Source organism: Molossus molossus, unplaced genomic scaffold (assembly GCF_014108415.1).
Source record: "Molossus molossus isolate mMolMol1 unplaced genomic scaffold, mMolMol1.p scaffold_m16_p_11, whole genome shotgun sequence".
NCBI classification, from domain to species: Eukaryota; Metazoa; Chordata; class Mammalia; order Chiroptera; family Molossidae; genus Molossus; species Molossus molossus.
The window spans coordinates 1,535,534-1,560,153 of NW_023425346.1; the positions used below are offsets into that span (position 1 = coordinate 1,535,534).

Consider the following 24,620-nt stretch of genomic DNA (forward strand, 5'->3'; position numbering starts at 1 on the left):
TCAACCAGCTGCACCAGACTACCCACTTAGGTTACACCAAGCTCACTGAACTCCTGAGAGGCAGGAAACATCCAGTACAGTCACAGGGAAAGGGAGAAGGCGGAGGGAAGCAGGGATGTGTGGTCTGAGTAGGGAGGAGGAGAAGGAAAGCTGGGGGGTGTGCAGACAGCAGGGGGACTGAGCAAGCTCTCAGGCTCATGTCAGGGGAGGGACTAGGAAAGTTGCAGAGGGTCTATGCAAGTTGAAGAAGGATTGTGTAGAGGAAAGAAGTGATTAGATAAAAAAGGAATAAAGAAAAGGACATACATATTACAGGAAGAAAAGGACACAAATATTACAGGAAGACAGGACATTGGAGGAATCTCAAGAAGGGAAGAAAACAGGACACTGAGAGAGGGAGAGCTTGTCCCTGGTGGTGGGATAACAGTCTGGGATGTAGTAAAGGGAGTAACGGGTTTAGGCTACCCCTGGCCCTTGGATCAGACAATGGCCCCACCTTTATAGCAAAGATATCACAGGATATCTCTAAAGGGTTAAATATAAATTGGGAGCTCCATTGTGCTTACCTTCCACAGAGCTCAGGGCAGGTAGAGCACTTAACAGGACCTTAAAGGAAACCTTAACCAAATTTACTTTAGAAACTGGTGAAAATTGGACCATTCTGCTCCCCCTTGCCCTCATATAGGTGAGATGCACCCCATACCAAGAAGGGTTTTCTCCTTATGAAATTATGTGTGGTAGACCTCCTCCCATTCTTCCCAAGCTCAGAGAAGAATTGAAGGCTGAAATTCACATCTGCTCCTTACTCAAGTTCTTGTAGGCCCTGCAGTCTGCCCAAAAGGCCATCCATAAGCATGTTCGCAACACCTTGCCCAATAGGTGCCCACCTCGGACCCTATTCACCCCTTCTAGCCTGAGGACTTGGAGTGGGTAAAGAAGTTCACCACCCAGGGACTAACTCCAAGTTAGAAGGGACCATACACTGTCATCCTGACCACCCCAATGGCAGGTAGAGGTTAATGGCATTCCAACCTGGTTACAACACTCTTGGCTGAAGGTAGAAAAGACAACATGGACAGCAGAAGAGACTCAGGACCCCCTAAAGATAAGACTCTTATGTTCATTGGGACCTTAATCTTTCTGGTCAATCTGACTGTTCAGAGGAATGGGAACTTATAAATGGAATACTGGGGAAGATCTTAAGAAATGTTACTACAAAGGGAATAGAAAAACCTGTTTTCAACCTTAATCTATGTGACCTCTTGAGGGGGATCATTGAAGTAAAAAAGACCCCTGATATCTGGGTCACATATGGAGGGGTTAGCCCCCAACTAGAAGACACCCAGCATGGAGCTGTGGAACACCTGCTGCAGAATGGGGATTACAAGGGATAGAAATTTATATTTCCCCAGGAGGCAGCAAGATTACTGCTAGTTGCCTAAATGCTAATGAATAGTTCTGTCCCTCTTGGGGTTGTGAAACCATATCTACTATTACAAGCTATCTAAGAAATAGGGATCCCCATATAAATTTTAAAAGGCTGACCAACCCCAACTATCTACAGGTAGGGCACTACTGCCCTAATCAAAAATGACCAGAATCTAAGGGACCCCAGCCTCCAAATAGATACAGATCTCAGCCACTCAGAAAACTCCTTAGCTGAAATGGTCCTGCAGAACAGGAGAGGATTAGACCTGTTATTTCTTAAGGAAGGAGAGTCATTTGACTTGTTAGGAAAACCAGTGGGGAATGCGCTGGGCCCTGAGCTGGGCCCCTTGGCTAAGGAGACTAAGTGACCCCATCTTTATCAGCAGTGGACCTTCCTCAGTACTTTTCCAATAATAGGTTGATTACCCCTAGAAGTAAAGGGACTTTGCCTAGGTTATGGTTGACCTACGTAACGGGATGTATCTTGCAGTTTCTGAGTATGAACCGAAAATCATGAGCCCAGTGACTAATGCTTATTTTGGCTTCTGTAATAACTGCTTTTGCACCCACTGTTGTACCGGTTCCCTGAGGGGGAGCCAAAAGGGAATGTGGCTTCCGCCTTTAAAAGTGGATGAGCAAGAACAATCGGGGCTGTTGATTTGAGGAGACTATGCTCCCTGCAGCCCGCTGGTGAATAAAGTGCTCCTTTACAATTCGGCTGTGAGTCTCTGATTATCTTGCTGACACGCTACAACAGTTCCTTGATAAACAGGTTTTAACAGACTGCAAAAATTATAAGACAGACAAAAAAGCATAAAAATGTAACCAATAATAAAGAGAAAAATGTCAACACATGTAGACCCCAAAATGATCCAGATGTTGGAATGAGATGACAATGGTTTAAAATAACTCTAACAATATGTTAAAGAAGAAGAAAGAAAAATTGGCAAGATGGGTAAAAAGATGGAGTGTTTTCACAGAGAAATGGAATACTCAGAGAAAAATCAGATGGACATTCTAGAACTGAAAACTTTGATATCTGAAGTTAATCACTTTCTGGATAGGTTTCACAGGGATTGGACACCAGAGAAGACAGAATGAGCGACCTTGAAGAAAGATCCATAGAAACCACTGAAATCAGCACAGAGAGAAAGCAGGGGATACATGAGGAGCAGGTGGCAGCTGTGACCCCTCTATACTATCTGATTGTTTAGCCACCTGATGTATAATTTTGATTTTTTTTTTAAATGTGTGCATTGCAGTCCAACCTAGCGAAGAGTCCTGTGGGACTCAGTGCCCTCACTCTGGTCCCTGTGCTCATTGGACAGGGTGGTGGTGGATGAGGGGACCCTAGTTTCAGCCCAGCCCTGCCACCAGCTTGCTGTGGGAGCTGGGTTTCCTTGCCTTCCACACCAGACAGTTCGATGAATGCTTTGTTCCAGTGGGTGAAGTGACTGGCCCCCAAACAACAGATTCTCCAGAGTCAGGCAGGCTTTCACTCTTCCAGCACACACTTGATCTCGGGGGAGCTGCTGCCCCTCTCTCCTAACCCTTACTTGGTAATAGAACCAACACTCCATCTGTGGAGTCTACACAACAGGGGTGCATCAGTCGTTAAGCTCCACCGTTCCCAGGGTTGGCCCTGTCCAGCTCCAGCCTCTGTCAAAACCCGAAGATACTTGCACCTACCCACTCCCTCCAGCTCCTGCCCAGTCACTCACTCTGCTGACGTGTCTCCAGGACCAATGTTAACTAAAGGGTTCTCTCCTGGAGTCAGATAGACCTGGGGGCAGATGCTCCATCTCGCCATACTCACTGTGTGCATCGGGAAGTAGTTTAGCCTCTTGTAGCCTTGTGTTTCTTTTCTGGGTAAAATGGGAGACCAGCAGTGTAGGGATGGGGGTTTGGTGGGTGAACAGTTTGTAACCTTGCACTGTGCATTCTAGCCACCTGGCCAGCCTAGGATCAAAGTGTGTATAGACAGGTTTGCCTGGAAGGGCAGGAAGACCGCCTGTTTGGTACTGAATGTTTTGTTTGCACATGAATAGATAAGGTTTGCACGTCAAAGGGTTGGAAGACCACCCCGAGAGGATAATGGGCCATGCCCAGATGAGGATGGGTTTGTTATTTTTTATCTTTGTTGTCTCTTTTGCAGTAAAAAGCGAGAGACAAGGCTTGGCTGTATGGTCAGCAGAGGTGCCAATAATCTCAAGGAAATAATTTACCTAAATCAACATGTAACCTGGGGAACCACTCTGCAAATAAATCAGGCTGCATCCAGAGACCTGGAGCATTTGCTCCCCTGCGATGCCTCCCCTCACTCCTACCAGCGTGTGCTTGTAGTTCATTGCGTCGTGCCGGCCCCAGCAGGCCGAGAGAGACAGCACAGCAGCACGTTTTTCTGACGGTTGCCAGGACTAAATCAAACGTTGCCTGTGATGGGCCTCAGGAGCCCCCGGCCCTCAGCACAGGTCCAGGTGAGCAGAGCGCCAGAAAGATTGTGGTGTGTTCCCCGGGCCCATAGACACAATTTAAAATAAAAATAATACTAAACCACAAAATAAGTGCAATAAAGGCCATCAAAATTCTGACTTTCAATGATGATTAGTTCCAGTGCTTTTTTTTCCTGGACAGGTTCTTTTAAAACTCATTTCCTCTCTGTTTCAGGGCCTTGAGTGCTTGTTTGGTACCTGGTCAGACACGAAACCACCTGGGGTGAGCGCAGGTGCTCCACTGGCCTGTCTAAGACCCTGGGGGCCCTGTGGGCAGGCAGGGCGGACCTCAGAGAGCTAGTTCCCAAGGGCTAGAGCCAGGGCCAGGCCTAGCCCAGAACCTGCTCAGAGGAGCCTACCAAAGGACAAGGCTGAAGCCGGCTAATGATTGAGCCACCCCAAATATTGACAGAGCCTCGGCCCTGACACTGCCACCATAGGTGACTCCTCTCGCTCCATGTCACAGGACAGAACAGGAACTTTGGAGCCTCCCACACTCCCCTGTGGACTCTCCCAGCAGGGATATCTCGGGGAGCCCCTCTGGACGTCCCTCGGGTGGCTGAGACGGCTGCCAGCACAGGCGTGCCACAGTGACTGTGTTCAGGACAGCACGCCCAGCTCCCTGAGGCCTCCTTTGCCACAGCCCTGGGGCTGGCCAGGGGCCCCATCCCTGGGCCGGCTCTGCTAGGCCTCTCTCCGCCTCCCCTAGGCCTCAGCCACCGACTCCTGATCCTCTCCCACCAGGCATTCTCCTGTGTTCACATCATCTCCCCTCTGGGTGTGTCTGTGCCAAGTTCCCCTTTTGTAAGAACACCAGTCACGGTACAGGCTCACCCTGCTCCTGTCGAATCTCATCTGAACTAATTACATCTGCAGTGATCCTATTTCCAAATAAGGTCGCTTTCTGAGGTCCTATGGTGAGGACATGAGCATATAAATATGAGGGGCAGGAACACAGTGTGACCCTGACACTTCATGAGGGTTCATTTTATGTGTCAACTTGGTGGCTGAGCCAAGGTGCCCAGAAGCTGGTCAAGCACTGTTCTGGGTGTTGTCTGTGAGGGTATTTTTGGGCGATATGACAGTAAAGCAGACCATTGCCCTCCGTGGTGTGGATGGGCCTCAGCCAATCAGGTCAAGGCAGAACAGACGGACCTCCCCTGAGCAAGAAGGAGTCCTACCCACAGACGGTCCCGGACTCGAACTAATATTGTTCCCTAAGTCAGCAGCCTGTCCATCTATCCCATCAGACCTTGGGCTGGCCAAGCCCCCACAACTGCATGAGCCAGTTCCTTAAAATAAATCTCATGTGTGTGTTAGACAGACAGATAGATAGATCAATAAATGCTATTGATTCTATTTCTCTGGAGAACCCTAATTAATACACGATTACTTTTAACTTTTGTTGTTTCTTGATTAGTGTTTTAAGATACGATTTCCGCCCTGGCTGGTTTGGCTCAGCGGTTAGAGCGTCAGACCGCGGACCAGAGAGTCCCGGGTTTGGTTCCCGCTAAGGGCACATACCTCAGTTGTAGATTGTCCCCGGCCTCGGTTGGAGTCGTGTGAGTGGCAGCCACTCGATGTGTCTCTTCACATTGATGTTTCTCTCTCTCTCTCTTCCTCCCTCTCTCCTTCACTATCTGGAGATAAATGCAAAAATGTCCTCCGGTGAGGATAAACAAAGATATAATTTCCCTCGCCCAGCCGGTGTGGCTCAGTGGTTGAGCATTGAGCCATGCACCAAAAGATTGCTGGTTCAATTCCCAGTCAGGGCACATGCCCAGACTGTGGGCCTGATCCCCAGTAGGGGCGATTGATGTTTCTCTTTCTCTCTCTCTCTCCCTTCCTCTCTCTCTAAAATCAATAAAGGAAAAATATATATATATAAATAGATAGATAGATGTGTATTATATAGTCAGATTTTTTTGTTGTTGTTAATCCTCACCTGAGGATATTTTTCCTTTGATATTTTTAAAGAGAGAGCGGAAGGGGGGGGGAGAAACATGGATGTGAGAGAGACACATTGATCAGTTTCCTCCCCCATGACTCCAACCAGGGCCAGGGATCAAACCTGCAACCCAGGTAGATGCCCTTGACCGGAATCGATCCCACGACCCTTTGGTCTGAAGGCCAACACTCTAACAGAGTCTAACTGCTGAGCCAAACCGGTCAGGGCTTGTCAGATTTATTTTTTATTCTGAGAGTACTGTCTCTTAATTGGTAACTTTACTTAATTGCATTTATCATTATTATTTCCACTGTATTCCATAGTTTCCATCGACTCTAGCTTCACTTTATATTTTTATATTTAAGTCCGTTTTGAGTTCATGTTGTATGAGATGTAAGACAGGTCAAGGCCACTTCGGGCCACAAGGCACAGTGGCTTTGATGAGGCTCCTCCTCCCGAGGCCTTGCCCTTTTGTCCGAGCAGATGGCCATGGCTGTGTGGGCCTGGTTCTGGGTTCTCCATTTTGTGTCTCTCCCTCCACCAATATTAGAACACAATCTTTTTTTTTTTTTTTCTGTATTGGTTTTGAGAGAGAGAGGAAGGGAGAGGGAGAGAGATAGAAACATGGATGAGAGAGAACATCGACTGGCCGCCTCCTGCATGCCCCCCACTGCATGTGCCCCCACCGGGAATCGAACCAGCCACCTCTTGGTGCAGGGTCGACACTCAACCACTGAGCCACACCGGCCAGGCTAGAACACAGTCTTGATCACTATATCTAGATTATAAGCCATGACACTGGGTAGAGTGAACCCTCCTAATTTAGTCTTCTTTTTCCGAAGTATTTCAGGTATTCAGGGTCCTTTCCAGAGACTAAGTGTTGGTTTGATAGTTTTGCTAAGTTCACTGCAAGCAGGGCAGCAGATCTCTTCAGGCCGCCATCCTGCAGCTCTCTGCCTGTGCTGGCTACCGTCCTGACAGGACCCCCGGGGCTCTCCCGGCCCGGCCCGCCCGGTGCCACTGTCTCAACTCACCACATCCTGCTGCAAGTGTGGGCACCCTGGCCCGATGTACTGACAGCAGATGGCTCCGGCCTTGGGCCTGGCTTCCCCCACGTGCAGGTGGTTCCACGCACCCCTTCTCCAGGCCCGGAACAGGTGAAGGCCCAGCCCAGGCCTGCCTCTTCTCCTGGGGTTCCACACGGACAGCTGCCCAGTGGGCCCCAGCTCCGCCCGGCTGTAAGCAGCTGCTGTGGTACTGACAGCCCGGTACAGCCGCAGGTCACAGCCTCTCACTGTGACTGACGCGTGCTCACGCCTGAGACTCTGGCCTTGACTCTACGGCCTCGGCAGTGTCCACAGGGCCTCCCTAAGCAGAAAAGGGTCCAGTGCTGTTCAACCCGCCACACATTCACCTGACCTGGGGGGATTTAAAAATCAGCATCTGGCCCGGTCAGTGTGGTTCAGTGGTGGAGCGTCGACCCTGCACCAAGAGGTCACCGGTTTGATTCCCTGTCAGGGCACATGCCCAGGTTGTGGGCCTGATCCCCAGTGGGGGGGCATGCAGGAGGCGGCCAATCGATGTTCTCTCTCATCCATGTTTCTATCTCTCCCTCTCCCTGCCTGTCTCTCTAACATCAATACAATTTTTAAAAATCAGTGTCTGGGTCTCCTACCCCACACCAGTTAAACCAGAATCTCTGAGGGTGGGACTGGACAGAATGTTGTCGGAAGCTCCCTAGAGAGTTCAAATGTAGGACCTGGTGGCTGCTCTGGGTCCAGCCCCTCATCTACAGGCCTGGGGGGGGGGGGAAGTGACCCCCCTGAGGCCACAGAGAGGTAGGCAGGCTCCTCTAGGGCAGGTCTGACTCACCACCGTCCTTTATGATCAGGCGCATCCGTCCTCCTTCCTCTGACGCCCTGACCTGCACCACAGCCAGGTCTGCAGCCTCTTGCTTACTGGCTCCTATGTGTGGCATTGCTCTTCAGCAGCTTCTCCAGCTGCACCCTGAGCTACTGCTGGGCTGAACCAACACCTTCCAGGTCCCCGGCTTCTCCCCTCACAGGGCTGTGATGGCTCAAAACCCTGCCCACAGGGACCCGCAGAGACAGACAGGAGCACCTAGGTGTGCGCAGCAGACCTGGATTCGAACCCCGGCCCCACCATGTAAGCATTCCCCAAGCCGCCCCCTTGTGTGCGGTGAATGAACCCTCCCAGCTCCAGCGCTGGGTTTATCGTGAAGCTTCAGTTTTGGGACCCCTGACCCGCTCAGGCCCCTCCCGAGGCCCTGGGGAGCCTCTCACAGCGCTGAAGTCACATGTTTGATTCTTTTTCTTAAAGAGAGTGCCCCAAATGTTACCAGCTTCAGACCCCACTAAGCTTAGCCACGCTTGCCTACCCCACAGGGGCTGTGGGTGCTAACCCACTTTCTGTTCACAGAGTCGGGGACACCAGCTGCTCAATGCTTCCCTCCAGGACCGCCCAGAACAGGGACAGACAGACAGCCAGCCAGCAGCTGGCATGCTCGCTCAATGCGCCTTTTAATGTCCCGATCAGCGCCATTCCAAAGCCCGTCCCCAGGCCAGGAGCGGCCTCGGCCGGGGCGGGATGCTAGGGCGCCGGGCTGTCCAGGGGGGCCGCCTCCGCTCGGATGTAGCTGTGGATCCAGTCAAGGTAGCGGCTGACTTTGGTGTAAACGCCATAGTTGTGGAGTCGCCCGCAGCCCTCTCCCCAGCTCACCAGGCCCACCAAGAACCAGGTGTCGTGGAAGGCGGCGACCATGGGCCCGCCGCTGTCCCCCTCGCAGGCGTCCCGCGGGTCCCCCAGGACGCCGGCGCACAGCATGTTTTCCGAGACCACGTTGTGCATGACGGGCACGCACGCGCTGTGCGGCACCACCGGGATCTTGATGAAGTTGAGGACGAAGGTGCGGTTTCTCTTGGTCTCACTGCGGTAGCCCCAGCCGGTCACCACCGTCTCCTGGCCGACCTTGGTGAGCTCGCGCTCCGCCAGGCCGCGGTCGGGCAGGCAGACGGGCAGCACGCTCCTGGAGAAGGTGACGGGCCAGGCCAGGCGGAGCAGCGCGATGTCGTTGTCAGAGGTGGGGCGGCTGTAGTTGGGGTGCATGACCACCTCCGCGATGTCCAGGTCCACCTCCCACTTCTCCTTGCGCCGCAGGTCGTACTCTCCTGCGGGCAGAGGGGCTGTCAGAGGAGCCTGGGGCAGGCCCCTGGCTGTGCTACAGGTAATGATAGGGAATGTGGATCTGGTCACTGTTGATACATCTTTTCCTTCTTTTTTTTTTATCCTCACCCGAGGACATTTTTCCATTTTTTGTTCAGGTAGAGTGGGAGGGAGAGACAGGAACAGAGAGAGAGAAACATCGACGTGAAGGGACACATCGAGTGGCTGCCACCCGCACAACCGACCAGGGCCAGGGACAAACTGCAACCGAGGTACATGCCCCCAGCGGGAACCGAACCCAGGTCTCTCAGGACCGCAGGCCGACGCTCTAACCGCTGAACCAAACTGGCCAGGGCCTTTTCCTTCTTTTTTGCAGAAAGTTACATGAAGAACGGAGTGACAGTCTCCTCCAGAAACTGGTACAGAGTGGGGCCCAGGCTTGAGGACCCCCAAACTGCTGCAGGGACGCAGCTGGCTGCGTGACAGATGCTAGGGCCCTGCTGCACAGTGTCACCCCATCAATCCATGCTCGGCAGGACCCCAAGGCTGGGCTGTGTGGGGGCCTGTGGGTCTGTGCCAAAGAGGCAAGTGTGTGTGTAACCCTTCACTTGCAAACGCTTGTGTATAAGCACCTGGGCCCAGACTTGAAGAGAGCACCAGAGAATCCCCTACCTGCAAAATACCAAGTGTCACTGTGTCTAAAATCCCACAATAGGAAGGACAGGGTGGGAGCAAATAGGCCTCTGCCCCCCAGACACCTTCCATAGACCTCAAGTAGCCTCTTGCTCAAGCACCGCCCAGGGACAGGGTCCCCAAGCATGGCCAGCTGGTCAGTGCCACCCCTCCCTGAGCCCGCAGGGGCCCTCCTGCCCGGCGGCCCGCACCAAGCCTGACGGTGAGCTTCTTGTGGTCCTCCATGCAGTGGGCAGCTGTCAGCACCCAGGAGCTGTGGATCAGCACTGCCCCGCAGGCCAGCTTCTTCTTCGAGTCCAGCAGGATGCCCTGGAATGGGAGTGGGGGCCCATCAAGCACAACCTTCTGACAAGTCAGGGGTCTGCGTCTCAGCACAGACCCAGTGTGGTTCTCAAACCTGAGGCACCAGAAGCATAAACAGGTCTCTCCCAGGTTCCACGGTCATGTGGCCCAGGGCTTCCGGCACCTGATCTGCATTTTCTCTCTCTGCAGCTCACAGAGCTGGCCTGTTGCCGGCTTCTCCCTTCAGTGCCATCAGCTCTCTCCTCCCCTCCTCCCTCCAAGCAAAGGCAGCAGCTCCCCTTCTGTGCATCCTGAGCAGCAACTCCCAGGCTGCCACCTACCCTCTTCTCACCTGCCAGGGGCTGTCTCCCTGCACGGTCGACTTTCCATTGACGATTCGGGGGTCCATCTGGTCTATTTGGTCTGGGCAGCATTTCAGGGATCTGCCCTTCTTGTTCACTGGGCTCCATGGTCTCCCACAAGGGAACTTCACTGAAGGCGAGGGAGGTGGTGAGGGCCTCGAGGCAATGCCCCCAGATCTCCCTCCCATCCTGTCCAGCTCGTGCTTACAGGCCAGTTTGCCACATTGTGGGACTAAAGGAACAGATGCTGTTCAAACACACAAACACATGACCTGCACTCCTCTTGAGTCAGTCAACAAACAAGGGTCAGACCAAGCAGCATTGCTGCCTGGTTGTGTGTCCTTGGGAGGCTGTTAAACGCCTCAGAGTTCAGTATTCTCAGGGCTGCTGGGAGCAGTCCCTGAGACACATAAGCAAGGTCTCATGCAGGGACGCTGCCAAGCTCCTAACACAGGTGAGGACTTATGGAGAGGAGGAGGGGGCATTCTTGGAGAGCCCCAAAGTAGCTCTGAGCACGGTTGTGAGGTCCTCTGTCAAGAGGAGAGGGCACCTGATGGAGAACTGAGGGCCAGGAGCTCTGCCTGGGTCTGCTCAAGATGGGACATCAGCTAGGCTGAGAGATTCAGGCTTATTGCAGGGCATGGGAAACCACGGGCAGGGGAACTGAATACGGAGACAATAGCAACAGAGCTCCAGAAGCTGCACAGCAGGTGGGTGTTGGCCAGCTGAGAAAGCAAAGACCTCAGGCAGTGATAGCAGATGCCAGACCCGGGCTGCCTTGCACCACAGAACCCAAGGAAGGCTCGACGCTTCCCAAGGATGCAGTGCAGGTGGGATGGCAGGCAGGAAGGCTGAGCATCTATGAGACACTGAGAGCCCTAGACCTCCGTCCTGACTCGTCAGTGACTTGATCGGCTCTCCTCTCTTGCCCCCGGCAGAGACCTTAGGTGGATTAGTCTCGGCAGAGACTAACCCAGAGGCTGTAACCTGGGGGTTCCTGGCACTGCCCAAGAAAGGGGACATTCAGAGCTGACCAGAGGGAACAGATGCCCGCTCCCTCCCCATCCTGCTCTGGGGCAGAGAGCCAGGCTGGAACCACCCTGGCAGGAGCTTGGAGTGAAGTGCAGACCTAAGGGGCTGTGCAGTGGGGCTTCTGCCATTGCCTAAGCCTTCAGATGGTCTCGCAGGAAGGGCCCACCAGGCATTTTGTTGCAACTACCTATGAAATCTAATTAATTCAAAATTCAACAACTGCTTTTTCAGTCAAAGGACTGGAATATAAAGCTGTGGAAAGTTCCCCGAGAGAAGAACTCAAAGTCAAGGACAAGGAGAACAGAAGAGACGATAAAAGGTCTGTTGAGAGGAGGAGATCTGGGGCAGGGGCATCAGCAAGAGGACAGCCAGCAGGCCTAGAGGTGGAGACAGCCACACCTTCGCAGGCCCACTGGCGGAAGCCTGGAAGTGAAATTCACATCAGAGCTGTGAGACTCGGACTTCTTTGTCCCTATAGGAATTTGATGGAAGTTAAAATCTACACAAAAGAAAACAGAGAGGAAGGCAGAAGCGTGGGTTCCTGTCTCTCCACAGAGCAGCCAGAGTTAAAGGGGGAAATGGGGTACTGGGCTGGGAAAGGCGTCTTAAGGAAAGAAAGCCATTACAGATAGACGGCGCTCTGTGCCGGCTCAGACCTGGGGAGATGAGCTACCTAGGCTCAGACTCCAGGAGCTGTGTGTGTGCAAGGCGAGCAGGGAGAAAGCGCGGGAGGCAGTGGACCTGGGGTCGGGCGGCCCATCCCTCCAGCAGGCCCAATGCTGTTCCTCGCTCGCGCCCGGCCGAGGCTCACCTCCGGCCTCGGGCTCGCAGTACATGTGGTCCTCTGCCAGCTCGTAGCCGGGCGCGCAACTGCAGTGGCGCCGGCCCCCCTCCTCCAGGCAGTGGTGCGCGCAGCCGCCGTTGTCCACCGAGCAGTTGAAGATGCGCATTTCTGCCGGCACCGAGGAGGGCGCCTTGGGGGCGCGGTGGCACAGCAGGTCCGGCCGTCGCGCCCCCTACGGGAACCCCCACGGGTGCCCCACCCGCGCCCCCAGGCGGGCCCCTCACCGGTCCGGCAGAAGCGGCCCTCCCAGCCCTGGTCGCAGTCGCAGCGGAAGCCGCCTATGCCGTCGATGCACGTGCCGTGGCCGCAGCACGTGCTGCCGCACGGGTGCTCCTGGGGCTGGACCTTGCACTGGTCGCCGTCTGCGACATGGGGTTTGGGAGGTGCCACTGGTGCCGCCAGCCCCCTTCCCGTCCCCACAGCGGCCCAGAGACCCCAGGGACACGGGCACGGAGCCAGGGTCTAGAGCGCACTCACCGATGTACTTGGACCAAAAGGCCAGCTGTGGAGAGAAGGGTCCGCGTCAGGGGCTGTCAGCCCAGGTGTGTATAGCACCTCCCCAGGTGGTCCAGGTGAGGCTAGCAACCTCTCAGTGTGCAGGGGAGAGAAGGGCTTCCAAAGAGGGGTCAACCCCTGCTTGTCACCAGCCTCTAGTACAGCTGCACCCAAAGTGAGGACAGCTCTTCCTTGTCCCCTGTTGCCCATCTCCATGACCTCCCATGAACAACACCCCCGACCCCCCAGCTGGAAGCCTGCTCCCTGGATGTCTGCTACAATAGCAGCCTCTGCAATGAAAGGGACCCATGTTCCACCAGGATGCTCTGCCTCCTTCCAGTCCCTGGCCCTCACTCCTCCTGGCATTTCTGGACCTCTCCTGCATCTGGTCTTTCCCTAAGCCGGTGTCTCCAAAGTTGAGCAAGCTCCTGGATCTCATGGGTGAGACACAGATGGCTGGTTCAGGTCTGGGACAGCTGTCTGCTTTTCTAAGGGGTGCTGCTGCTGGTGGTCTGGGACCACCCCCGTGAAATCCACAGCTTGATGCCTAGGCCATCACTCCGTCCTGCAGCATGGGCTCTGCCCTGCCACCCAGAGCCCTCAGGGTGAGCTGGGGGCCCAGGAGGAACGTGAGAGGCTCAGGTTGCACCTGCAGATATCATCTAGTGTCTGCTGAGGAGGATCTCTGGGGAAACAGGCCATGGGGAGTCTGGTCAAGGAGGTGGCAGCTGAGGTCAGGGGAGGGAGCAGACCAGAGTTCACCCTCAGCCTGGAAAGCCCTGAACCGGAAGTGAAGGGACCCCCGGTGGCACAGCTCCCAGGTCCTAGCAGTTGAAGTTGGCCCTTGGGGATGGAGGGTTCTGAGACTTGTATCAGAAAGCCAAGTCCACCTTCCGTGTCTGGGCCACCCTCAGGCCTGGGGCTGGACAGGACAGAGGTGCCCTGAGCATGCACATTTGCCCCTGGGAATATGGACTGAGGCAGAGTCAGCATATGTGGATCCACAGGTCCATGAGTGAAGGAAAGAGGGTGGTCTTTTGGTCACAGAGAGAGAACAGGGGAGTTGGAGGTGGCCAGCTGCAGCTGGAGGGTGAGCACCCACAGTAGACTTGTGTGGGCACCCCAGCCTAAGGCTCCCCCAAGCTCTTTCTTCCTAGAGCTAGTCGCAGAGTTCTGTTTCCTGCCGTCACACACGCCCTAGGGCCAGCGTCCTGGTCATTCCAGGCATTTGGCCCAAGCTGGATGGGGGAGGGGCTGGGGACCCTGCCTCCCCAGACCTCCAAGAAGGCCTCGGTAATTAGCGCCACCCTGCCCTCCAAGCCCCACTGAGCCACCAACCCGCCCCTCGACCTGTCCTCCGGGCCCAGGCAGGTGGCCTCACCGTACTGTCCACGTCTTGGAACACCTCCTGGGCCTCCTCGAAGTCACAGATCTCCTCCATGCACTCCCGCTCCAGGTTGCTGGCCCGGAGCTCCTCTAGGAAGGTGTTGGCGCGTTTCCGTATCCGCAGCACCTGGTGGGCCCGCTCACCACTGGAGAACACTGAGTCTGCTGGGGGGAGGAGCATCCTTGGGTGGAGGGGCCTGAGGTGCCGCCAAGCTGGCTGAGCCGGGGAAGGACTTAGAGTCCAGGTTGCATTTCTCTCCTCTCTCTGTTCTCTTCCTTCACTCCAAGGGGTGGCTGGAGGCCGCAGGACAGGCTTGACCATTCAGGCCTCCCTGGAACCCCAGTCTGACATCTGTGTGACCTGGAGCCAGTGTCTTTACCTCTCTGAACCTGTTTTTCATCCCAATTGGGGATGTTTTACAGTACTAGGTAAAACAGTCCAGTGTCTGGTACAGAGTGAGCACCCGTCACAAGCCGTGTGCCGTTGTGATCAAGAAGTCAGTGGCTCAGTGGTTGAGCATCGACCCCTGCACCAAGAGGTCACCGGTTCGATTACCAGTCAGGACACATGCCCAGGTTGTGGGCCCGATCCCCAGTGGGGGTCATGCAGGAGGCAGCCAATCGATGTTCTTTCTTATCTATGTTTCTATCTCTCTCTCCTTCTCCCTTCCTCTGTTTCTAAAATCAATAAATAAAAAAAAAACAATAAAATAATAAAGCCATGGCCAATTTGGCTCAGCGGTAAGAGTGTCAGCTCTCGGATGGGAGAGTCCAGGGTTCGGTTCCCGCTAAGGGCACGTACCTCTGTTGCAATTTATCCCTGACCCTGGTTAGGGTTGTGTGGGTGGCAACCAGTCGATGTTTCTCTCTCTCTCTCTTCCTTTCTTTCTCCCTCCTGCTGTATCTGAAGATAAATGCAAAAATGTTCTTGGGTGAGGATAAAAAATAAATAAATAAATAAAAAGAAAAAAAATTTTAAGAAAAAAAAAAGAACGCAAAGTTGTCAGTCTCCTTGCTCTCTGAATGCACCTGTGCAGCCCTGTCCGCATGCCCCTTCCACGAGTGTCCTGTCTGGCAGTCCCATGCCCCTGCCCCGGGCAGCAGGCCTGTTGCCCAGCGAGTGCCACAGCATGTCTCCTGGGCTCTGAGAGTGTCTGTCTTGGGGACAGGGGACAGCTGGAATGGGAGACCAGCAGGGGAGTTGGGAAGGGAGCTTGAGGAAAGATGCACAGGCCAGGAGAGGACGGTGAGCCTGCGCTGAGTCTGCACAGCTGAAGCAAGGGCTGCAGGTGGGCGCTGAAAGGGGGAAACGGGGGAGGAGGAGGAGGAAGGGCACCCCAGGCAGAGAAGCAGCTCAAAAAGAGACATAGCCCTGGCTGGTGTGGCTCAGTGGTTGGAGTGTCGCCAGCCCACTGAAGGGTCAGGAGTTTGATTCCCAGTCATGGGCATTACCTGGGTGCAGGTTTGATCCCTGGCTCTGGTCAGGACTCTGTGGAAGGCAACCAGTCGATGTATCTCTCTCACATCAATGTTTCTCTCTCCGTGTCTCCCCATCCCTTCCACTCTCTAAAAAATTAGTGGAAAAAATATCCTTGGATGGGGATTAACAAAAAAAGGGGGGGGCATCCGTGCAAGAATAGTCAGTGTGGCTCCAGGAAGGGTTGGGGGTGGGGCTGCCGAATAAACTAGGCAGCCCATTCTTCCTGCAGGCCTCCCCAGCACCCTGCCTCCTCCTGCTGGCTGTGGGGACCTGGGGAGGGGTCCGCAGGGTTTCAGGACAGACGCCTGGGGCAGCGACTCTGACAGGGCCTGGCCTGGGCCACTGGGCTTTCACAGCTGAGGGAGCACGAGTAAAGTGGGAAGGCCCAGGGGACACTGGGAACCATCTCCCTGGGTGGGAGGAAGGGCTTCAGGTGGTGACCGCCCTGACCTGTGGCCCCAGCCATCATCACAGCATGTTGACCTCTGACCAGGGAGAGGCTGCATTCCCCAGGGAGCTCATCTCCGCCTGAGGCTCAGCGGGATGGTTGAAAGCATGAAGCCCCAGGCCTGGGGGATGGGAAGGGGAGTGGTCTTACCAGGAGTCACTGGTGTGCTGGAAATTTCCCAGGCGGTCATGGACAGGAAGAGGCTGGCCAGCCACCACATTCTGGAGTTGCTGACACCTGTCTGAGGAGGACCTGTGAGCTCCCCGTCAGCCCTGTTCTGCCCTCCATCCCCAGATGGGGTTTCCCAGTGTGCTGACTGCTGGAGCAAAGGCTGGAATCCGGACTCCCTGTGCGCCAGGCAGACAGCCAGCTAGCACACTCCCCTCCATGTGGGCTAAGGGCACACCACCACTCCCGCCTGAAGGGCGAAGAGAGAAAGTGGGGAGGTGTGGAGTCCTGGTGCAGATCCAAGGGGACTCCCCTCAGAAGGTCCTGCAGCTGAGCCCAGAACGCCCCTGCCCTCCCCACTCTGGTGAGAGTTCGGGTGGTGCCTCCGCTGGGCAGGCAGGAGGAACAGCGTGGTTCAGGGGGCAGCCACGGAGTCGGCGGCCTGGTGCGAATCCCGCCCCAGGAGGGCAGGGCTGGGCTCCACGCCCATTGCTGTTGTTTGTAAAATGGATAGAAAATGTCTGCCTTCCAGGGTTATCATGAGAATTAAATGAGTTAGTTCACATAAAGCTCTTAGAGTACAGTTTGCACGCAGAGAAGGCTTAGTACACATTAGTTGTTATTGTCTCAGTTAAGACTCACGGCCACCCAACATGGAGGGTTAATGTAGTAACCCCATTTCCTAGAGAAGGACATTGAGGCCCAGAGGAGTGATGAAATTTATTAAAACCCACAACTAAGAGACAGTAGGGCTTGGACTTAAGCCCATGCCCGTATGGCTCCTGGCCCCAAACCATGTCCCAAACGCCTGAGTGCCCAACAAGGCCACAGAGGTGACCCTGCTGGCCAGAAGCCATGGAGCCCTTCACGGCCTCCGAGATCAGAGGGCAGGCCTGCCCGGGCTGCCCTGTGTGAACACTGTCCATCTCCATGTCCACCGGCCTGCCCTGTGTGAACACTGTCCATCTCCATGTCCACCAGCCTGCCCTGTGTGAACACTGCCCATCTCCATGTCCACCAGCCTGCCCGGGCTGCCCTGTGTGAACACTGCCCATCTCCATGTCCACCGGCCTGCCCTGTGTGAACACTGCCCATCTCCATGTCCACCGGCCTGCCCTGTGTGAACACTGCCCATCTCCATGTCCACCGGCCTGCCCTGTGTGAACACTGTCCATCTCCATGTCCACTAGCCTGCCCTGTGTGAACACTGCCCATCTCCATGTCCACCAGCCTGCCCGGCCTGCCCTGTGTGAACACTGCCCATCTCCATGTCCACCAGCCTGCCCGGGCTGCCCTGTGTGAACACTGTCCATCTCCATCTCCACCGGCCTGCCCTGTGTGAACACTGTCCATCTCCATGTCCACCGGCCTGCCCTGTGTGAACACTGCCCATCTCCATGTCCACCGGCCTGCCCTGTGTGAACACTGCCCATCTCCGTCTCCACCGGCCTGCCCTGTGTGAACACTGCCCATCTCCATGTCCACCAGCCTGCCTGGGCTGCCCTGTGTGAACACTGTCCATCTCCATCTCCACCGGCCTGCCCTGTGTGAACACTGTCCATCTCCATCTCCACCGGCCTGCCCTGTGTGAACACTGTCCATCTCCATGTCCACTGGCCTGCCCTGTGTGAACACTGCCCATCTCCATGTCCACCAGCCTGCCTGGGCTGCCCTGTGTGAACACTGTCCATCTCCGTGTACACCGGCCTGCCCTGTGTGAACACTGCCCATCTCTGTCTCCACCGGCCTGCCCTGTGTGAACACTGCCCATCTCCATGTCCACCAGCCTGCCCTGTGTAAACACTGTCCATCTCGGTCTCCACCGGCCTGCCCTGTGTGAACACTGCCCATGTCCCTCTCCACCGGCCTGCCCGGGCTGCCCTGTATGAACACTGCCCATCTCCGTGTCCACCGGCCTGCCCTGTGTGAACACTGCCCATGCCCGTCTCCACCGGCCTGCCCTGTGTGAACACTGCCCATCTCCATGTCCACCGGCCTGCCCTGTGTGAACACTGCCCATCTCCGTCTCCACCGGCCTGCCCTGTGTGAACACTGCCCATCTCCGTCTCCACCGGCCTGCCCTGTGTGAACACTGCCCATCTCCGTCTCCACCGGCCTGCCCTGTGTGAACACTGCCCATCTCCGTCTCCACCAGCCTGCCCTGTGTGAACACTGCCCATGTCCGTCTCCACCGGCCTGCCCTGTGTGAACACTGCCCATCTCCATGTCCACCGGCCTGCCCTGTGTGAACACTGCCCATCTCCGTCTCCACCGGCCTGCCCTGTGTGAACACTGCCCATCTCCGTCTCCACCGGCCTGCCCTGTGTGAACACTGCCCATCTCCGTCTCCATCGGCCTGCCCTGTGTGAACACTGCCCATCTCCGTCTCCACCGGCCTGCCCTGTGTGAACACTGCCCATCTCCGTCTCCACCGGCCTGCCCTGTGTGAACACTGCCCATCTCCGTGTCCACCGGCCTGCCTTGTGTGAACACTGCCCATCTCCGTGTCCACCGGCCTGCCCTGTGTGAACACTGCCCATCTCCGTCTCCACCAGCCTGCCCGGGCTGCCCTGTGTGAACACTGCCCATCTCCATGTCCACCGGCCTGCCCGGGCTGCCCTGTGTGAACACTGCCCATCTCCGTGTCCACCGGCCTTCCCGGGCTGCCCTGTGTGAACACTGCCCATCTCCGTGTCCACCGGCCTGCCCGGGCTGCCCTGTGTGAACACTGCCCATCTCCGTGTCCACCGGCCTGCCCGGGCTGCCCTGTGTGAACACTGCCCATCTCCGTGTCCACCGGCCTGCCCGGGCTGCCCTGTGTGAACACTGCCCATCTCCGTGTCCACCGGCCTGCCCTGTGTGAACACTGCCCATCTCCGTCTCCACCGGACTGCCTGGGCTGCCCTGTGTGAACACTGCCCATCTCCGCTGACTGAGTCCAGTTCTCACCTGTGTTTAAACCAGAGACCCCAGGTGTGTGGGTAGTACAGGGGGAATGGAGAGGCCGGGCTGTACGCTGCCTCTGGCGCTCGCCTGGGCCCTGAAGGCCCTCAGCTGACTTCCACTTGCTTTAGCGTCTGGGAAGAAGGCCCCTCGAAACTGCGGCCCCCAGGCCTGAGGATTGCCAACCAGCGCCCTGGCCTGGCCCGTGTCAGAGCCTGATTTCCCTTTACCCCACACTCCAGCCGTCCTCTTCAGCCCTGGCTCAAGGATTGCGCCCTCACCCCTGCTCATCCCTCCTTCAGCCCCCCTCAGCCCTGCCTGGAAGGAGACTTACTGGGGTGGGCCGTGGAGAAGCTGCAAGGTCGCCCTCCTGCCGCCATGACAGCTAGAACTCGGGTTAATCCATAACTGCAAATATTTGCCTGCTTGGCCTTCATGGCTGAGGCCTCCCTTTGCACAGATAAACAAACAGTCCTCAGCTCAGGACAGCCCGGCTTGCCCAAAGCCCCTCACCCACCGATGGTGCCATCCAGGAGGGAGGGAGGTGAGAGATGGGCACCATGCAAACTGTGTACAGGTGTGGTCTTACTTTACCCTCCTTGGGCTAGCTGATGGTGGGACACTGTCCCGATTTTGCAGGTGACATTTTTACCCAGAGACATTGCAGTTTGCACCAGGTCAGCACAAGGGCAGTGAGTCCATATTTCACCACATCCAGGGTGTCAGTGCCAAGAGGTGCACCTGTTCTATGTGCCAGTATAAAAGAAACACTGTCGCCGGGCCGGTGTGGCTCAGTGGTTGAGCATTGACCCTGCACCAAGAGGTGATTCCTGGTCAGGGCACATGCCCAAGTTGTGGGCCTGATCCCCACTGGGGGGCATGCAGGAGGCAGCCAATCAATGTTCCCTCTCATAGATGTTTCTATCTCTCTCTCCCTCTCACTTCCTCTCTCTCTAAAAAATCGATAAAGAAAAACAAACCAAAACACACACCTTAGCAAAACCAAAAGATAAGTGATCAGGAAATTTAAAAAAATTTTTTTCAACTCCTATCACAGACCAAGGGACAATCTCTCCCTAATGAATATGAGCCCCTAGAAATCAGAAAGAAATGTAATAGAAAAATGGGGAAAGGATATGACAATTCACAGAAAAGAAACTATTAAAGGATCTAAGACACATGAAAAGATATTTACCCTAGAATAAATAAGATAAAAGCAAATTAAAATCATATTGAGATGCTATTTTTCATTTCTCAGATTGTGAAAATCTAAGAACATTCCATTGGTGAGGGACAAGGGGAAAGAGACCTCATAAGGTGCTGGTGGGACTATATCGGCACAGCACTCTACAGAAAGCAATTTGGAAATATTTATAAGAATTACAAAGGGTGTCTGGCCAGTGTGGCTCAGTGGTTGAGCGTCGACCCCTGCAACAAGAGGTCGCCGATTCGATTCCCATCAGGGCACATGCCCAGGTTGTGGGCCTGATCCCCAGTGGGGGCATGCAGGAGGTGGCCGACCGATGTTCTCCCTCATCGATGTTTCTATCTCTCTCTTCCTGTCCCTTCCTCTTTCTCCAAAAACCAATAACGGAAAAAAAATTAAATAAAATATTAATTTAAAAAAAGAGAACGAGTGAGAAAAAGAAACAGGATTCCGGAAAGACTGAGGCCCAGATGCCGGAAAGGAGAGGAGCAGAGGGGAGGCTGGGACCTGGAGCTTTTGCCCAGACCCTGCAGCCTGTCCGCACTCCCTAGACATCTTCGAGCCCTGCCCCTCCATGGAGGACGTGACCACACTGCTTGAGTCCCAGCCCCTGCGTGGTCACAGTGTCCACTGCTTTTGGTGACTGCACAGGGAAGTCCCTGTACCCAAAGGCCAACCAGATTTTCTCCCCCAGATCCCAGGTGTGGGCCTCGGAGCCCTCATTCCACTGGAGCACTGGACTCAGAAAAGTGTGAAGCCGGTGTCTGGGCATCAATGTTTGAGCCTAAAACAGAGGAAGCAACCAGGGGGAGAAGGCTGAGCAGGAGACCTCAGAGACCTGGAGAGGCTGAGGGAGACGGTGGGGCACATCTGGGCTTTCAGTTCATGAAGGTCCCCTGTCTCTTAGGAAATGCCCTCTTTCTTTTTTCTTTCTTTTTTTATCCTCACCAGAGGACATTTCTGCATTTATCTTCAGATAAAGCAGGAGGGAGAGAGGAAGAGAGAGAAACATCGATGTGAGAGAGACACCTTGAGTGGCTGCCACCCGCACAACTCCAACCCGGGGCCAGAGACAAACTGCAACTGAGGTACGTGCCCTGAGCAGGAACCAAACCCGGGACTCTCTGGTCCACAGGCCAAAGCTCTAACCACTGAGCCAAAACGGCCAGGGCATGCCCTCTTTCTTTAACTATCCTCATGTTGACTCAGTGGCTGTGTTCCTCTGGCTGGTACAGCATGGTGTCCGAGCTGTGCAGCGACCGGCCTCCTGCTGCCCACGTGGCCCCCTTGAGAAGGTCAGAGGCATGGGTGACAAGCTCACAAGGCAGCCCGCAGGGTGGAGGTCAGGCAGCAGCACAGAAAGCGTTGCTCCTAGGATTCAGAGGAGAAAGCACAAGCTGGGGTGGACCAGGAGGCTGCCTGGAGGAGGTGGAGCTTCACCTGGACATCAGAGGGCAGGCAGGACCCAGGAACAGGGGAAGCCCCTCAGGTGGGGAGGGAGCTGGAGGCCCAAAGGTGAGAGTCGGGGACGTGAGAGGACGGTGGGGTGGAGGCGGGGAGGGGATGCAGCAGAGCTTGGAATGGGGCCTATGGAAATGGGGAGCCAGTGGCTGTGCGTGGTCTGTGGCAGCTGCCAAGAGGAGGAGGCAGGTCAGGCATGGAGACCACATGCATGACCGTACACGAGGGGCAGCTTGCAAGCGGAGGAACTTGTAACCATGCCGGTGTCCGTGTTCTTGCTCCCCGTGTCCGCCCCGTAAGTCAGTCTACGGCAGCGACTGCTCTGGGCTCCACTTCGCCTCCTGCTTCCTCATCCGGCCTATGAAGTGCTAGGCCCTGTGATGCTCCCCAGGGCTCCTTCCTCCCCCGCAGAACTCCTTCCCTGCTGCCGCCGCCCAGCACAGAGGGCAGCATGTGGGAGAACCGGGGCAGCTCAGGACAGCGGGTCAGGAAAGGAAGAGGCCTAGCGAGTGTCGACAGACTGCAGGGCCCGGATGGGTTCCGTGTGCCATCCACATGGGGTCCACACACTGACCTGAACCTGCATGAGAGGCTCCCGGAAGTCCCCACCTCCAAACCAGCCCAGATGTCCACAGCACTGGCACCCAGAAGAGCCAGGGCAGCTGCAGTGGGAGAAGTGACCAGTGCAGCAGGTCTTCCAAGGCCTCGGGTGCTCAGAGGAGGTCAGGGCTTCTTCCTGTAGGGCTCTTGGTGCTGGAGCCGGCTGGGTGCTGCGGGGAGGGGACCTGGTGCTGCGGGGAGGGGACCGGGTGCTGCGGGGAGGGCATTGGGTGCTTCGGGGAGGGGACCGGGTGCTGCGGGGAGGGCATTGGGTGCTGCGGGGAGGGGACTGGGTGCTGCGGGAGGATGGGTGCTGCAGGGAGGGACCGGTGACCTGAATTGGGTGCTGCAGGGAGGGGACCGGGTGCTGCGGGGAGGGCATTGGGTGCTGCGGGGAGGGCATTGGGTGCTGCGGGGAGGGGACCGGGTGCTGCGGGGAGGGCATTGGGTGCTGCAGGGAGGGGACCGGGTGCTGCGGGGAGGGCATTGGGTGCTGCAGGGAGGGGACCGGGTGCTGCGGGGAGGGCATTGGGTGCTGCGGGGAGGGCATTGGGTGCTGCGGGGAGGGCATTGGGTGCTGCAGGGAGGGGACCGGGTGCTGCGGGGAGGGCATTGGGTGCTGCAGGGAGGGCATTGGGTGCTGCGGGGAGGGCATTGGGTGCTGCGGGGAGGGGACCGGGTGCTGCGGGGAGGGCATTGGGTGCTGCGGGGAGGGCATTGGGTGCTGCGGGGAGGGGACCGGGTGCTGCGGGGAGGGCATTTGGTGCTGCGGGGAGGGGAGCAGGTGCTGCGGGGAGGGGACCGGGTGCTGGGGGGAGGGCATTGGGTGCTGTGAGGAGGGGACCGGGTGCTGCGGGGAGGGGACCGGATGCTGCGGGGAGGGCATTGGCTGCTGCGGGGAGGGCATTGGGTGCTGCGGGGAGGGGACCGGGTGCTGTAGGGAGGGCATTGGGAGCTGCAGGGAGGGGACCGGGTGCTGCGGGGAGGGGACCGGGTGCTGCGGGGAGGGGACCGGGTGCTGCGGGGAGGGCATTGGGGGCTGCGGGCAGGGGACCGGGTGCTTCGGCGAGGGGACCGGGTGCTGCGGGGAGGGCATTGGGTGCTGCGGGGAGGGGACCGGGTGCTTCGGCGAGGGGACCGGGTGCTGCGGGGAGGGCATTGGGTGCTGCGGGGAGGGGACCGGGTGCTGCGGGGAGGGGACCGGGTGCTGCGGGGAGGGCATTGGGTGCTGCGGGGAGGGGACCGGGTGCTGCGGGGAGGGCATTGGGTGCTGCGGGGAGGGGACTGGGTGCTGCGGGGAGGGCATTGGGTGCTGCGGGGAGGGGACCGGGTGCTGCGGGGAGGTAATTGGGTGCTGCGGTGAGGGGACCGGGTGCTGCGTGGAGGGGACCGGGTGCTGCGGGGAGGGAATTGGGTGCTGTGGGGAGGGGTTCCCGGTGCTGCGGGGAGGGCATTGGGTGCTGCGGGGAGGGGACCGGGTGCTGTGGGGAGGGGACCGGGTGCTGCGGGAGGGGTTTCGGGTGCTGGGGGGAGGGGACCGGGTGCTGCGGGAGGTGTTTCGGGTGCTGCGGGGAGGGGACCGGGTGCTGCGGGGAGGGCATTGGGTGCTGCAGGGAGGGGACCGGGTGCTGCGGGGAGGGGACCGGGTGCTGCGGGGAGGGCATTGGGTGCTGCGGGGAGGGCATTGGGTGCTGCGGGGAGAGGACCGGGTGCTGCGGGGAGGGGACCGGGTGCTGCGGGGAGGGCATTGGGTGCTGCGGGGAGAGGACCGGGTGCTGCGGGGAGGGCATTGGGTGCTGCAGGGAGGGGACCGGGTGCTGCGGGGAGGGCATTGGGTGCTGCGGGGAGGGGACCTGGTGCTGCGGGGAGGGCATTGGGTGCTGCGGGGAGGGGACCTGGTGCTGCGGGGAGGGCATTGGGTGCTGCGGGGAGGGGACCGGGTGCTGCGGGGAGGGCATTGGGTGCTGCGGGCAGGGGACCGGGTGCTTCGGCGAGGGGACCGGGTGCTGCGGGGAGGGGACCGGGTGTTGCGGGGAGGGCATTGGGGGCTGCGGGGAGGGGACCGGGTGCTGCGTGGAGGGGACCGGGTGCTGCGGGGAGGGCATTGGGTGCTGCGGGGAGGGGACCGGGTGCTTCGGGGAGGGCATTGGGTGCTGCGGGCAGGGGAC

At 57.1% G+C, this 24,620-nt stretch overlaps 1 protein-coding gene across 2 annotated transcripts; it reads right to left on the bottom strand.

Annotated features, from left to right (window-relative positions):
* Positions 1 to 8,478: 8,478 nt before the first annotated feature.
* Positions 8,479 to 19,564, bottom strand: PROC (protein C, inactivator of coagulation factors Va and VIIIa). 2 transcript variants are annotated; one of them, XM_036254786.1, is made up of 9 exons: positions 19,519 to 19,564; positions 16,224 to 16,310; positions 14,141 to 14,307; positions 12,742 to 12,766; positions 12,489 to 12,626; positions 12,232 to 12,372; positions 10,379 to 10,518; positions 9,936 to 10,053; positions 8,479 to 9,056 (listed from the first exon to the last, which is right to left on the bottom strand). In XM_036254786.1, exons 1-9 carry the CDS (start codon positions 19,562 to 19,564, stop codon positions 8,479 to 8,481), a joined length of 1,440 nt encoding a protein of 479 aa, XP_036110679.1. The 2 variants fall into 2 exon arrangements, with proteins under 2 accessions (XP_036110679.1, XP_036110680.1); XM_036254787.1 differs by lacking the exon at positions 16,224 to 16,310.
* Positions 19,565 to 24,620: the final 5,056 nt, after the last annotated feature.

What these genes read in the sequence shown, in the direction of transcription:
- PROC (XM_036254786.1), bottom strand. Translation starts at nt 19,564, where the DNA reads ATGGCGGCAGGAGGGCGACCTTGCAGCTTCTCCACGGCCCACCCCA. An exon ending in CTTCTCCACGGCCCACCCCA is followed by an intron (nt 16,311 to 19,518) that starts GTAAGTCTCCTT and finishes CTCCTCAGACAG; the next exon opens with GTGTCAGCAACTCCAGAATG. An exon ending in CTTTTGGTCCAAGTACATCG is followed by an intron (nt 12,627 to 12,741) that starts GTGAGTGCGCTC and finishes CCCATGTCGCAG; the next exon opens with ACGGCGACCAGTGCAAGGTC.